The 15,699-nt window shown below is 52.1% G+C and overlaps 1 protein-coding gene across 8 annotated transcripts in view; it reads right to left on the reverse strand.

The window, feature by feature from the left end:
* Window positions 1-402: 402 nt before the first annotated feature.
* MAPK4 (mitogen-activated protein kinase 4) overlaps window positions 403-15,699 on the reverse strand; it is a 46,632-nt gene continuing 31,335 nt past the window's right edge. For 4 of the 8 annotated variants that reach the window (XM_064642202.1, XM_064642201.1, XM_064642199.1 and 1 more), the window contains 4 exons: window positions 12,425-12,569; window positions 7,532-7,693; window positions 5,496-5,697; window positions 403-3,736 (listed from right to left, as the gene is read on the reverse strand). In XM_064642202.1, coding sequence (XP_064498272.1) covers window positions 3,049-3,736; window positions 5,496-5,697; window positions 7,532-7,693; window positions 12,425-12,569 — 1,197 coding nt within the window. In that variant the 3' untranslated portion in view covers window positions 403-3,048. Of the gene's footprint in view, window positions 3,737-5,495; window positions 5,698-7,531; window positions 7,694-11,361; window positions 11,800-12,424; window positions 12,570-15,699 lie in introns of those variants that run through there. The other 4 variants (XM_064642204.1, XM_064642203.1, XM_064642205.1 and 1 more) reach the window with 4 other exon arrangements.

Genomic DNA, 15,699 nt, shown 5'->3' on the forward strand with positions numbered 1-15,699 from the left:
CGTACCATTAACGACAGCAGTGCTCCTTTTTTTTTTACCTTTTAGGAAGTACCACCTGCACTTTTATTGAAATACCTGATGGGCAATCTTGCATTGGAATGACTCCTCGAACTGCAAGAAGCAGCACTTTGCAGAAGTCACCACATTGGTGACAAGGTCTCAGTTCCCTCCCCGTGACCCCGAGCCCTCAGGCAGAGCAAAACCGGGTGAAAAGCAACCCAACACCAAATAACCCCAGCATGCAAATATTCATGCAGTGCAGGTGTTTGTGACCATTCTGTGAGGTCTTTTCCAACCTAAATTAACTCTGTGATCTGTAAAAAAAAACTTAAGACACCAGCAACTGGAATAAACATTTCAAGCCTCACGGTAAGCAAAATAATTTACACGCTGCCACGCAAGGAAGGCTCAGGCCTTATGTTTTATTGTTATAGATGAAAAACAGATCTGGCTTGTGATAGCTGAGCACACTCAGGTAACAAATTAAAGCCATCTCTCTTATCCCCTTTTCCCAGCATGTGACGCTGAGGTTTTAGAACAACATTAAATAACAGTTCATGAAGCGACATGGAAAATCTGGAGTGGCGGCAACACGCTCCGTTTGCTTCCTCGAGAAGTTAACGTCACACTTTAACTGTGGGCCCTCAAGACAGTATTCAAGAGCAAAACTGTTTCTTTCATGGCCACAGTAAATAGTTCCCCGTAGGCCCCTGGTGAAGACGTAGCAACCCGCGGAAAATGGCTTCTGGTTTCGGAGGACGTGGCGGCCGACGCCGAGGAGAACGCTGGCGCGGTTTGGCCGCTGACGGCTCCTCATGTCAGCGTGTCTCCCTGCTCAACCCAACGGCAGCAGAAACAGTTGCTGAATCTGTCAGAAGAGAGTTTTAAAAGCCGGCTCTCACGCTGCTGATCTTTGAACCTCCGGGTTCAAACTCCATTGGCTCCCAGACACCCAATTCTCCGCTGGCGCCGCCGCAGCGCTGGTGCGTCTCCCACCAGAGGATGGGGCATCGTCAGCTCCTCTCCCGGCTGGCACCAGGGAGTGGTGGGGCACAACTGTGGCTGCTGCCACCTCCTCCTCCCTCAGCACACACTCACTGGAGCCCGGCAGCCCCGTTCCCAGCCTTTGCTGGCTGCTGCTGGGTGCACAGCAGAACTGAGAGGGACCACGGGCAGCGAGCCGTGGGCTGGGATCCGCTCCAACGCACAGGTCGATGCTTCTTGGTGTCTGAATCTCTCCCACCACCAGTAAAAGTGCTGAGCTTTAGCTGAGGTATATCAATTATCTGAGACACACTGAAAACCCTCTGTTTCTCCTTCGTCTCCCCTTTCTAAACCACTCTGGGGGACACGCAAATGCTCAAAGCAAAGACCAGAGACAAACTGCTCTGCCTTCCAAATGCCTTCTCCACCCGTTTCCCAGGACTTCCACCCCATCCCATCCGTGCAGCTGGGAGCCTTCGCACCTATGCTGCTAATCAGCTGGAGGAATGGCATTTCCATCACCCCAAGGTGATGTTTTTGGGCTTGTCAAGGCCCAACACAAGCTCTCCTGCAGCTAAGCCTGCGCCCAATCCCACCAGGACGAGAAACCAGGGTTAATACAGTAAATGCTGCTGTTAGTTATCCGACCTCACATGAGTTTTCTTCACATCTCAGAGTATTTAGTAGATTACTTGCTAAGAGGGTGGAAATAATTTGTATAGGAGTAGTTAAACATGGGCCTCGGAGTTCCTAAGTACAGTAGTCCCTCTTTTACGAATGGAAGCAGTGCCACTGGGCTGAGCAGCACGGCAGCACGACGGCAAGGAAAGCAGAGGTCGGCTTTTATCGCGCTATTTACAGGTTTTTCCACCTAAAAAAACCGCAGAGTTTGGTTAAATATAAGTATAGAACATTTCTTCCATATACAAACTCTTGTTAGCCGATTAACAATTAAGGTGCTCGGAAGTGTGGATGAAAACAGAAGTTACAGTAGATCAGTTGTTGTCTTTTGTCTATTTACACACCGCGCTCGGTTGCTTGCTGACACCAGCATCCCCCAAAGAAGCTGTAAGCAAAGTGGCCAGTGATGACTCTTAATGCCACAGGAACTGTTCTTTCCTTCACAGGTTCTTTGTCAGAAGGTAAAATAGTGGTACTTTAATTCCTCTTTCAACAGGAAAGGTGGGTGCCCTCGCTGAGCGCGTGTAGCTGGTGGTGCCAGGCGGGACACCCTGTTTCTGGCTCTCAGCTCCTGCCCAGCCCTTTCCACTGGGATTTGCTGGTCTGCTGGGCAGATGCCCGAGGCAGGACTCGCAGCACCAGGTTGATACAGTGAAATGCATCATACGGTGCTCCACCCCCTGCACCACAAGGGAAAATTTTAGGTGCGAGAAACCAAACCAGGACAACGCGCCCAGCAAAAATTTTGTCTTCCTGTCAGAAAAAAAAATAAAACAAATCCCCAAGTGGCCCACATTTTGTAGGTCAAATTTCTTCCCCATTAACATCCTCGAAGAGTTATTTTCAGTCTGATGGCCAAACTCCACCTCTAGTTCCATTCTCTGCTGACTGACAGCCAGCCATAGACACTGCCTGGCACCACTTCTCTCCGTACCTGTAGGTGCCTCAGAGGAGTTCAGAGTCTGTTGTTTTGGGAACCTGTCAAACCACGACGTTACCTGACCACACTGAAAATCTTTGTCCTCGTCATTTTAAGTTGCTATAGAAAAAGAAGGGTAAAGAAGTTGACTTGACTTCTGTTTGTGTAAACCTACCACGTACTGTCATTTTTTTTCCCCCTGTACACTTAAGCTTCAAACAGGTCCCAGAGATTGCAAGGCAAGAGTGTTAAGGCAGTATAAGAAACTCAGTATTTCATTCACACCTCTTGACTCCCTCGGAAGGCATCGAGAGGGGCGTGTGGTTTGTGCTCACCTTTTTCCCGAAAAAAAAGGCATTTGGTACAGTGTGAAAAGCGGATGGTCAATGACAGGGGGGAGCCACTCAGCCCCGGGCAGCGGCCACACCGCCCGAGAGGGAGAGGGAGGTGCAGCGGGGTTCCCCTCACCACCGCTCCTTCTGGTACACCTCTGCCTGCACCATCTCCCCGGGGTGCTCGGAGATGCAGGCCCCGTTGATCTCGTTGAGCTTGTTGTCTGGAAGATCCTCGGGTTTTGTGCAAAGCTTCAGCGCCCTGGAGATGAAGACGTCCAGGTCAAACTCGGGGTCCGCCTCCCTGCTCACCTCGGCGGGCTCCTTGCGGAGGCGGTGAGGGGAGGAGGGCAGGCTCCGCTCCTGGATCTCGGGAAGGGAGGTGGGACACTCCAGCCCCACCTGCGTGCTCTTCACCCACTGAGCAATCTCCAGGAAGAGGTTGGATGGTTCTTCTTCCAGCGACAGCTCAGCTGCAGGTGCTATGGTTGCTCTTTTCCAGTGGGATAAATCTAGGATTAGCTTGGGCTCTGAGTAGTGATGGGGTTTACTGTCCCTCCACAGCAATTTGTCCAAGTAGGAGGGTGACCCCACTTTGTAATCACACGATTTCCCACAATCTGCATCAAACACTCGGTCCATGGACGAGTGGGACAGCTCCAAGAACCTCTCCGAGCTGCTCTGTGAGTATTTCCGTGGATCGACCTGTGCTTCCTCAGCGGTGGATTCAGACCCTGCCCGGGGGTCCCGCTGAACCTCATCCATCTCGTGGTGTTTGTCGTGTCTCCAGTCCAAATCAGAGGAGAGGCTTATGTGATACCTGTGAAAGACACACAGACAGTGGCTCCGTTGGAAACAGCAGTGCTCAGACCAGTATCAACTGCTGCCTTTTGCTCGCTGATTTACCACTTACCTACAGACCTCTAATGTCTTATTGATATTAGAGACCTTTCTCTTGTGTGTTAAAAAGCCAATGGGGTGAGTAATCTACTCGTCTGAGATGGGGCCAGGAGCTGGAATAAAAGCCCAACAACCAAACCAACTGGCCCCTTCCTTTAGCCCTTCATCACCTTCCCTCCACTTGGGATTAAAACACAGTTAGCAACACCAGTGATCAAACTGTCCCTCAGGCCCACAAGTACCATGGTGTGAGGGCTCCTTGTTGGTCCCCACTGAGACTGGATATAACCAGTTTATTCTGACATCAGGAACCAAGAGCATCCCTGAAGGGTCACCTTGCTAAGTGACAACTTCTCAAATCAGTTTAACTCCCTCGATTGCAATTACCTGACAACACCCATTCTTAGCCGTGGTTTTTCAAAGTGACATCTAATTTACTGTTTCCTATCTGAGCTGCCTTTAAAAGAACTTGTTACCCCAGGCACTGGGGCTCTGTCACGGCAATGAAACTCTCTTCAGGTGCCCCACAACACACAGGCAAAACCATTTCTTGTCTCCAAAACGCTTGGCTTGTTTTGCAAACTTTACAGCCCCGCAGCAGATGTGTCCAGCTGGGTGGCAGGACACTCTTAAGTCCCAGCTTCCTCTGTCAAACCGAGAAAGCCAAGAGATAAAAAGGTGACAAGGTGACCTCCACTAACTGATTTGCTGCTTTGGGGACTATAACTGACAGGAGTGCTGGAGCTACGGGGATATACTGAAGACAGGTATCCTGAGGAAAGCTTCCATCTTTCCTCTTCACCTAATTGACCTGGTTGTCCCCTGCAGCCTCCACTCTGGCACTTGCTCACTCAGGCAAAGAGACTAATAATAGTGAAGGCAAGGGATTTCTTTAGGTAATTTTTTCAGTGCTGGTGAAATACAGTGTATTAAGAAGGCAAGGAGATTAAATTGCTATGCAGAGAGGAACCAAGCTGCAGACATCCCCAGCCAGCTCATCCAGCTCTGCTGGAAGGAACTCTACAGAAAAATGAACCTAGTTAATTCCTAGCTGCCTATTTTGTCCTACCTGCTCCAGTACTGGGACTGGACCAGTAGCTGGGGTAATCATCTAGGACATTAGAGGCCTCAGCTCAAAGCTTTGATCTGCTCTAAACTTCCAGCATGGCTTTCAGCAAACCATTTAATCGTCAACACAACTAAGGACTTTTTACAAGACCCCCAGATCTATGGTCTCTGGTGCTCAGGCACCTTAAAAAGTGATAAATACAGTGCTCCAAACCAGGCCCCATCCCCAAAAAGGTAAAAGAATTATATTATTGTATAACCTGCTCTACAGGAAAAGAGGACAGAGGGAAGGGCCGCAGAGCCACTTAAGTGACAATACAGGCTGTGAATAAAACCCAAAAGCAGAAAGGTACACAGTAACTGGGACGTGCAGACTCAATACCTGCTCCCTGAGGAAATCAATGATGAACCTGTTGTTGGGTTTGGTGAGGTTTGGCCAGCTCGGGCCAGAATCACAATGCGGCATAAAGAAGGAAACAGAGATGCCTTTCATGGATCTGGAACACGTGTGATGGAACCCAGGCAAGGGCAGATCAGGGACTCACCAGTCAAGTTCTGCCTCAAGAATTTAAGCCAGCATGTGGTCTCTGGCCCACCCTTGGGTACCTTACCTGTCCCAGTTGGACATCTGGCTCTGGTTGGCTTCCATCAGCAGAATGTCATCAATCTCGTCCTCAATCCGGAACGGGTGCTGGGACACGGGCTCGTCCTCAGGGCAGGAATACTGACTCATGTAGGGGTGCTGCAGGCCCATCTCGGCCGTTAATCGATCCATGGGGTTAAAGGTCAGTATCTTCTCCAGAAAATCAATGGCTGTGGAGCACAGAGAAACCAGCTCACTAATTCCCCTGAAGCAGCGACAGCGCCCTTCCTGGGACGAGTCTCGTGGAACCCCCCATAACAAACCGCCTCAAAGTCAGGGAGGAATTAAAGGCCACACCCCAAGTGCACCCACAGCAGGCACTCCTGTCCTTGCTGCATCCATCTGACCCGCCACGGGAGCCGTAGGGAGCAATCCTGCAGCCCCCTGGTGTCACCTCCTGCAGCGAGGCAGGAGAGGTGACTGCGAGAGCATCGCCTCCACGGACGGCGTGTGCGGGTTACACCCAGCGCTGTGAGCCCGAGCAGAACGGTAAATCACACCCCAAAAAAAGGCCTTCGGGTGGTGCCGGGATTTGATTCCACGCTCCCGGATCCATCCGACAGGCACGCCGCGCTTCAGGCAACTGGTTTCACATCTTTACATGCAGCTGAAGTGGATGGGATTTACTGCAATTTTCAAAAGCCTTCAGCATGACCAACGCTGTAAGTGTATTTTACACATTAATATTTAAAGAATTCTGCATGACAGAAATTATTTTAGAAAGACTGTAGTGCATGAACTCTTTCTACAATGACGGAGGAGGGAAATTTCAGCGCAATTAAAGTGGCTAGAATCAAATCTAAACGCAGGGGGCTCGTTGTGATTTCTTTGGTGACTCTTCTTACCGAGGCTACGTGAAAAAGACAAAATCCTGCCACTTGAGTTGTTGCTTAATCCAGCTGATTCTTTCACGGCAAAGTCCCTCTGAGTTCAGACAACACAAACAGCAATGTGCCTTTCTCCAGTTACAACTTCATCCTGCACCCTCAGAAACATCCCCCATCAAAGGTGTAACTGCGTGAGCGGGACAGTTTCCTTCAGGGGCAAAGTCACTCGGCAGAAAGGGCAGCCCCACCTACCGCCTCAGTGCTTAAACATTAACCAGTATCCGATTGTCTCCCGCGAGATTATTTCATCACTCGGGCTAATTAAGTGGGAGGGAATCAATAGCTCCATAAGGTCACTGGCTGTGGGCACCAAGCGTGGTGGAACGACACGTTACAATTTGTGTGTTACGATATACTGTGGGTCAGGGAGGCAGGAAAACGACCGTGAATTATGTGAGGGGCACAGGTGACCTTTCTTCCCGCAGTAATGGCAAGGGAATAAATCTGTCCCTGCGTGCCGGAGGCTGACGTGGTCCCTGGGCACCCTGGGCCGACGGATATCGTGTTGCCAAGACCAGACGCTGGATGTCTCATATTGGAGAGTTAATGCCAGCAAACGTAAGCTGGGCTTGGTCTCGACGTCTTCCCAAAACTAGCAGGTTGCTAGTTTAACCTTAGAAGGAGCTCAGGAGAGCACGTGGACAATGTTCCTGTAGCAACCACCTCACGGTGTTGGGACACAGGTGAAGTAAAACAATGTGTCTTCCTGTACTGTGCAACTGTGCTCATGCAAAAACCACAGGAAGGAGACAAACAGGGCTTGAGCCCCTGCTTACAGCCTAAGGAGAGGCACAGGAAGGCAGACAGGCACCTTGGAATTGTCTTGGAAGACTATTTCACCCTTAGGAGCGACCTGTGAGCAAGCTACAGCGTCCTGAGTGCTGTCCTGCAGCCCTCACCTCCCCTGGTGGGATGGTCAGCAGGACCTGGAGGCTCTGTGAGGGATGTGTGACCTACAGGAGCAACTGCCAATATCTGAATCCTCTCCACCAGCGTTCATGCACTTGCCCTTTGAGGGCAACTCCTGTGGGAGCCTGAGGAAACAGGCCTGAGAACACAACAGCCAGGGGAAGCCCCAGGAGAAGGACACTGCCCAAGGCAGCGGGCACCACTGTACCTTCACTGTCCACCTCGGGCAGCAGCTTCCTCAGCGGCTTCCTCACTTCCCACGTGCTGTTGATGAACATGGGCATCACCTTGAGCAGCTCCTCTTTGTCCTCCTGGTGGATGACAGGGATTGTCTCCAGAATGAGTTGCATCTGCTCCAGCTCGTGGCCCCCTGAACGGGCAGAAAACAGGCAGGGAAGGTGAGACACAGGAGGCAAATCAGGGGAGGAAAAAAGTGTGATCAGCTCCAGGGGTCCCAAAGAATTGGTTCACCTTTAAAGGAACGCAACTGCCTGTTGCCTCTGTGCTGTCCTGACGGGAAAGGCGTTTCCTGACCCGCTCCTGCTGGCTGCTGGGCACCAAGTCGTGGCTCTGATGGTGATAGTCCCCACAACTTCTGCGTGTGCAATTATGTATTTTCAACCCCTTTCTTTCGGGACGTGTTCATGCCCGCTCCCCCAAGCCCCCGCTCAGGACTGGTTACCAGCCAGAGAGAGGGGAGGAGCAGCGGTGCCCGGTGCTAATCCCACCCCTCAGCACACTGCTGGCTGGGACCAAGGGCTCCGTGGCTCATTTCCAGCCTCCTACGTGTGCAGAGGAGCAGCCTGGTAGAAGCACAGAGTCGCACTATTGATTTTCTGCCTGCCAGGAAAGCCAGTTATGAATATTCTGCCATTAGAAGCAGGACTAGCCATTTAGGCAGCGAGCTAGCTGGGGCAGGCAAACCCATGGGGGCTTCTGGGCTACCGAGTCCCTGCTGTCCCAAGTCATGGATTTCAGGTGGCTTCACTGGCAGGTAATGCCCAGCTGATCCACAGCAAGAGGAGTCAGGCTTATCTATGGCACAGCACTTCCAGTCAGGAGGGTGGAGAGGCCAACTCACAGGGGATGGTGGAGACCACTTGCCCTGAGGCAACCCTGTCCTTTGGAGGTCCCTGGCACCTCACAGGGGCTCTCCTCCCCAGCCCAGAGCTTCCTGTGGGTCTGTAGGAGGTTTCCAGACTCACACCCATGGAGCTGACCCCAAACACAACCACCCTGGCCAAGGGCAGGTCCAGTCATCAAGGAAACGATTGACAATGGAATGAGACCCTTGGGAAAGGGTCTCTCCATCCGCCACGGCCTCATCACTCCAACCAGGTTTGGTTCAATGCACTCACGACCACTTTTACCCACTTTTCCCCCCAAAAGGCAGAGCTCAGAGCCAGGATGTGGCAGTGAACTTAGACAGCCCCAAAGCAACGCTGACATTAGCCCAGCTGGTCACCATCACACCACAAGTCCACTCACATCAACTACTCAGAACAAGATAAAGCAACAGGAAAAGCACGAAAGGCAGAGGGGACATTCTTCCAACATCAATCCTAGCAAAATAAATCCACTTTCCCACAGAAAAACTCATTTTAGGTCACTTAGAGATTCACAGCACGGCTCCAGGGGAAACTAAAGATAACTACCAGGGAATCAACACCTTGTTAGTCAGGCTAATTCCCACATTGTGACCAAAATTACTGGGCATTGAAAGTCACAAAGGCTTGGTGGCTGCTCCCTCAGTGCAGACCCAGCCACTGCTCACCAAGGGCACCTGGCAGCCAAAAGGCACCTGGCAGTCAAAAGGCACCTGGCAGTCAAAAGGCACCGTGTTCAGTCACACAAAGAAGCTGCTAATGCAACACTGGAAGCCTTGAATTATGGCTCTCTTGGAAACACAATTCTCCTCCATTATCCTCTATTTGTGTAATTCCCAGGGACCTTTTTCTGAAGGCATTAATTCCTGAAAAGAAAAACATGAACTACAGGCAGAACAAACGCAATGTGCTGCCGTTACCCGAGGAGAGAACAAGCAGCTCTGCATCACATCTTGGAAAAGGGAATCCGTCTCCAGGCTTGCAGCCAGCTCCTGGGGAAGCACCCAAGCCCTGTGAGTAAGCCCTGATCCCATGGGGAAAGTCCCTGTGCCATCTTCTAGCTCTGGCACAGCCCCACTGGCGAACCCCGTGGAGATCTGCAAGGACAGACCTGTTCTCCTTTTTACTCCTTCTCTCCTATTTACTCCTGCTTCCACTGACGATGCTTTCAGATAAGCTCCAGCAGCAGAAGGTGGAAAAGTCACTGGAGGGAGCTGTAGCTGCTTAGTTATGGATGCTCTTCCCTGTTTTCCATGGTGCTCGCCGTGGGGAGCTCTCCAAGGATCTGCAGTCCGGATTTCAGCTGCTTGAGACGCGCTTCACTCCTGCAAGCTTTGGGATGACCAAGTTTGCTGCGTGACCTCCCAGGGCTCTGCCAAGCCCGAAGCTGCTCCTCCCACCACAGGGAACAGGCCATGGGGAGGGGGCTGGGGGTCCCTCTTTGCTGGATGTTCATTAATTTGTGCGGGAGAATGGAAGCAGCGAGTGACGTCTAATTCCTAATAACCGATCACCTTAATTTACCTGCGTTGCTTAAGCACCCCAGATAGACTACCGAGTTAATTATATTGATTTATGCTAAGCACTCCATTTAAATTGTGCCACTGACGCACACTCAGAAAACCATTTATCCAGTGGAAGGCAATTACTGCAGGTCTGCAGCTTTCTGAGAACTACACCACTGTTACTTCCCACGGGGTGTTTGCTGGCGACCCAGGACTCTCCTAAAGTCTCATCCTGCTGAGGGATAGGGGCTGCAGCTGGCTGGGGGTAAACTCCTTCTCCCAGGCAGAGAGGAGAAAAGCAAAACCAAAGATGAACCCCCATTGTTGGATTTTAGCTGTTCCCAGGGGCTGGCCTCTATTCTCCTGCTCTTTGGACAGCAGCAGATGAAAGGTGGACACCACGGTCATCCTGCCTGCTGCCAGGCTCCCACCCTGGCCTTTCTTTACTTACTGGCATGGGAGGAGGCTGGGAAAACAGGGCATAAGGCCAGGGCCTTCCCATAACAACTCTACAGGCTATTTTTAAAGCAACGAAAAAAAAGGAATATGTATTTTGAGCTTCGGTTTTGATTCCCCACCCATTAACCGAGTATCCTGCCAGCATCTGGGGGCTTGTTAAGCGATTGCACCGGGCTGGGAAGCAGAGAAGAAGGGATGCTCACAGCATGGGCCTGGCTGAGCCCAGCCTGTGATCTGCCAAATCCCATCTCCTCATCTCCAGCCTGCTGCGGATTCTCAGGAACCAGCCTGTAAAGTAGGTTCTTGGCTGCTCTGGGGCATCTTGCCCAGGCAGCAGGACAGGATTGATCTCACCTCCAGCCACGTGTAACACCAGCATGGGCAAGTCTGCTTGTTCTCCAGATGCTCTTAATGAGCATTACTGGACACACAAATATTTCTAAGGCACACTCCATCTCTGTCTGAGGCAGACAGCAAATAGAGGCCGGATGAACCCCAACCTGGGGCTATTTTTGCCTCTTGCCTTGACCATGAAACGAGCTTTAAAGACCAGCTTGGACACCTCAGTGGTGCCAGCCAATGTAACTTCTGCCCTGGGGTTCAGCATCTCCCAGCGACACCAGAAAAGGCCCTACAAGGACAAGTGGCACGTGGAGATGTCCCTGCTCCTGGAATATATCCTGAGGAAGCAGCAGGAGCAGCCAGGTTGGATGCGTAATTGTCAAAGCCGGAGCCCCTGGATTTGAAATCTTTGGGGAGACTGAGGACGAGAGGAAGGTAGGAACGGGAGCCAATTTTAACGGTCTCCTCAAAATTATACCTGCTGCTTATCTTTCAGCTCTCACAAAAGAAACGTGGAAGCTGCAAGCAGGAGCGGGGAGGGAGCAGCAGAGCAGCTGCAACCAAGCGCCGGCTGCGGAGCTCTCTGCGGTGCGCTGAAATATTCGTGAAGAAAAAGCCCTTCTCCATTATTAATGGGTCTAATCATTTATTTACACAACCCTGCGAAAAAACAGCTGCTCACAAAACGTGTTAAACCTTGTCATTCAGAACACTAGCGGGGCGATGGAGAGAGACAACTGAGGGGGAGCACTGCTGCAGGCCTCGGGCAGGGAAGCAGCTCCTTCAACAGTCAGAGAGCAGCTGCTTCATCCCTGAACCATGTCTCAGCTTGGGAAGCACAGCTCTGCTCCTGACAGTAGCAGTTCTGGGGCCGTATTAAATAACTTTTTGCTGCTCAGGAGCACCAGAGTTGAGTTTTCAAATGCTGCAGTGGTAACTACGAGCTTCTCGCTGCGCTTCTGTTGCTTTCTTCTCCTTGCACCGCACCTTTACAGCTCCAGTACCTGCTTACAGGAAAATCCTGAAAATGGCTGAAAATGGGCAGTGGCATTCAAATGTCTACACTGAAAAAAAAAGAAATACCTTGAAGAAATCCATCACGATTTGAATCCATGGCTCAGAGTACAAAACTCTTGGGAGAGGGCACCATTATGTCCTGTCCTTTTATGCCACCCTATGTGGGTTTTTTTTTAGCATCCTTCCTCCCAACAAAAAGCTCTTATTTTCCATTGGAAACACAGAAACAGAAAAAGGTTTTGTTGTTTCATCAGAACTGCTCTTTGTTTAAGGTTTTCCTTTTGGCAGCAGGCAGTCCCTGCCCGGCAAGGCTTGGCACGGAGGCACCGCCGACCCCGGCCAGCCTCGGGCACCCACAGGGTGCAATCACACCCAGCCCACCACGTGGCCTTCCCAGGGAAACACAGGAAGTCTGAGCGAAAACCAGACTATTCTCTATCCCTAAGGGAAGTTCTCACCAACCAAGGGACCCTCTAATAGCAGGGGCTGCACAAGTGAGGCTTGTTCTGGAGACACCCCTCACGTCTAATAACCAAGAGCAGGATCCCTGCAGCGATGCCTTGGCTGGCAAGGAGAGGGGGGGGATTCCCTCTGCCCTGCTAGAAAGCCTCAGAATTGGGCAGCAAGGAAGGAGGCAGCAAAAAAATGAATCAACAGGAGCCAGAAACCTACCAGCAAAGAGCATCCTTCCCGTCAGCATCTCGGCCAGGATGCAGCCGGCCGCCCACATGTCGATGGCTTTGGTGTAGTTGTTGGGCGAGAGCAGGAGGCGGGGGGAGCGATACCACTTCGTCACCAAGCCTTCTGAGAGGTAACCCTGAAAGAGCAGAGAGGGAGGAGGTCAGCAAGGAGAGGTTGCAGAGCTCCTCCCCGGCCAGCCCCCACTGCCCGCTGTGGCCGCACCACCGGATCCCGCGGGAGAACCTGCCCAGCACGCCCGTGCTGCACCTGAGCCAGGCTGGGGGCTGGTTGTCTGTTGTGCAGGAAGCAAAGACATGAGATACACCCCTGGAGACAGAGATACTTCAGTGCTCCAGGAGGCAAAGCTGTTTTGTCACCATGGTATTGAAGCATGTTCTGCAAAGGACAGATGGCTTCAGCAGCGCGGATTTGCAGATCACACCTGCACAAGTTATTCCAGGTCACCCTCAGAGTACTTAGATGTATCCTATAAATCCCAATCCCCCCATCTGAGACATTTTGGAATTTAAGCACATTATTTAAGTACTTTCCTGGGTCCCTGATAGAACCCAGCAGTGTGCCAAGGAAGCCTTTCCCAGCTCAGGACCCCAGGCACAGTGCTCAGTTTCCCAAGGTTACCAGTCTGCAACCTTTATCTCATTCCATTTCTAGCCAGCCCTGTATCTGTAGTCCTTCCACGGCTACCCAAACTGCTGGTAACAGCAACCCACGTACTGCTGCATTCCCATGGATCCAACTTCCAGCACTGACGCCGAAAACGAATTTTTAAAGGTCAGGAGCTCCCAGGGGAGCCCAGGCAAGAGCAGCCACCACGGGCTCAGCCCAGCGGGGGCCAGGAGGGACACAAGACCCGAGCAGAGGTGGCACAGGGAGCACGTGGGGCTCCAGGAGGGCAGAGCCCAAAGGATGCACTCAGCAGGATCCACCCTCTCACACAAGCCTGGTGAGTTTACCCCACCTGAGCCCTCAGGATGCTGCTGCAGTGAACCCTGCGTGCCCTGGGAACTGCGGACAAACCCACGCAGGAAAACAAGGGAATTGTCAAAGAAACAGATTTAGGGAGGAACGTCAGTGCCACGTGGAAGGAAAGCCTCCTGGACTAGCAGATGTCTTACAGCATTGCTGAGTGGGTAACATAGCTGCCAAGGGCTCCTAGCCAAGACTCCTGAAAATAAGACGGCATGGGATAAGTGGGAAAGCCCTTCTGGGGAACATCTAGCTGGTGCAGAGATAGGAAAGCTTGCACTGAGCCTGGCCTAATAAATCCCCTCCCTCCCTCGTCACCCTGCTGGTGGGGCAGATCCCCATCCTCCATCCTGCTCTGCTCACAGCAGGGTGGTCAGTTGGGATGCCCGACCTGGATTTAAAGGAGCTCTCAGCAGCATCCACGGGGCCAAGACCGAGCGCCGTCGTCCCTCTGGGCCACGTCCCTCCCACCCCTGAACTCGCCCAGGAGATGCACCACGAGTGCCAAGCAGCTCCCACTGAAACCAAGGGGACGTGTTCAAGCCTGTAAAGGACACTGGCATCCCAGGGGATGGCTCAGCTCCCGCCGCTCCCGAGCTCCGGGAGCGCAGCCGCCACGCCGGGGCTGGATGTGGATACGGCCCTTTTGCTGGGATAACGCCGGAATACTCACAAGTGGCATTTTCCGTGTCAAGTGCAGCGCATTTAGTAGAGGGAGGTGGATTGAAACGCAGCAGAAGCGGCAAAATAAAATTAAGTTATAAAGCTGAATTGCCTTTAAATGCCACGAGGCACTTGGAGAATGCCAAAATGCAACGGCAGCACGAACACAGCTCACGTGTAAGAGCTTAGTTAAAAACTCCATCCCTACCCATTTGGTTTCACAGGCTGTTTTCAGCCGCCATAAAGCTGCAGTTGTGCTGTACGGGCATCTCCTGGGATGTTACAGGATACATCTCTCCACCCAAACACCAGAGCAGTGCACCACCACAAACACCAGGAGGTTTATCACGCTCCTCTTCCCCCAGGGCAGGTTTTTGTGCCAACTCCCAAATGTGCGGGTCGTCAGGCTATTAATCACGAAGGGCTTGCTTCTAAAAGAACATTTTAATTTTGGCCTTCTTAGGATAAGTTGTAACGGAGGCTGATTAGCCGAGAAGTTTCATTTAACGCCGTTACATTTTTGCTAACGCTGCTCAATCAGAACCAGCACAAAAGCCCCCAGGCATTATCCGATCAAACCACCACTTCTCAGCTACTGCAATTATCCCCAGCAACGGAGATGCCAGTATTTACTGGAGAATCCTGAGAAAATAAACTCTGAGGACTGTAATCCAGGGCGATTCGTAGCTGGAGCGACTTCTCCCCTCTCCCAGCAAAGGAATGCCACTCTCCTCGCAGATTTAACACCGCTCATACGTTTCTCCTCTCTGACAGCAAGACGGATCTGAGTCCTTGGGGGTGTGTGCACCATGCAAAATGCATGAGCAATACACTGCAAATATCTGTAAGTCGCAACAAGCCAAACATTTTCCCCCCCGGGCATTTCTGACGTGTTGGAGAAAATTCCCTGCGGAAAACTCAGTGAGTGCTTTGGACTTTGGACACATCCTCAGTCCCTCTGCTGCTGCGTGGGGTTCCTGGTGGTGACCAGCCAGCAGCACTCTCCTCGTGGTGCTCCCCTCTTGTGTCACCCTGCATCTGAATGTCACCTCCCTTCTTCCACCTGCTGAACAACCCAGTCCTTGGACCACCCACCTCCAAGCACGGGAGGGACCCACAGGGAGGAGCAACCTACAGCTTCTCCCCATCCCACTCTCCCGTGGGCCGTTCAGCCGGACCCCCCCACTGCTTCCCAGAGCATTCCGCTGCTGGGCTCTGCCTCATCCCTCCTTTTTCTCAGGGGGGAAATACTGGGAAGGAGTGATGGCAGGGTTGAAAACCAAGACTTTTCCAATCTGGCACGAGGTCTTCTGGTGAGAGCAACCGGGCAGCACAGCGCCCCAGTCCTGAGCAGCTCATACAGCCCCAACACTGCCTCTGCTCTGCCTCCACCGCGGCTTAAAAGCACAGGCTAGACCCTCACTTTTGTAAAATACGTACAGAAGTTCCTGTCCTAACGCTTCAGGGAAGCAGCTACACTCCTGTGGATTATCAGTTTCCACGGAGGAACACCACCACAGCCCCGGGGAGCCGGGATCAGGCAGCTGCAGGGTGCCGGGATGAGGCTCCATCCACATCCGTGGCTCAGCTCCTACCTGTGGTGCCAAGGCAGGGAG

This window comes from Pseudopipra pipra, chromosome Z (assembly GCF_036250125.1).
Source record: "Pseudopipra pipra isolate bDixPip1 chromosome Z, bDixPip1.hap1, whole genome shotgun sequence".
NCBI lineage: Eukaryota > Metazoa > Chordata > Aves > Passeriformes > Pipridae > Pseudopipra > Pseudopipra pipra.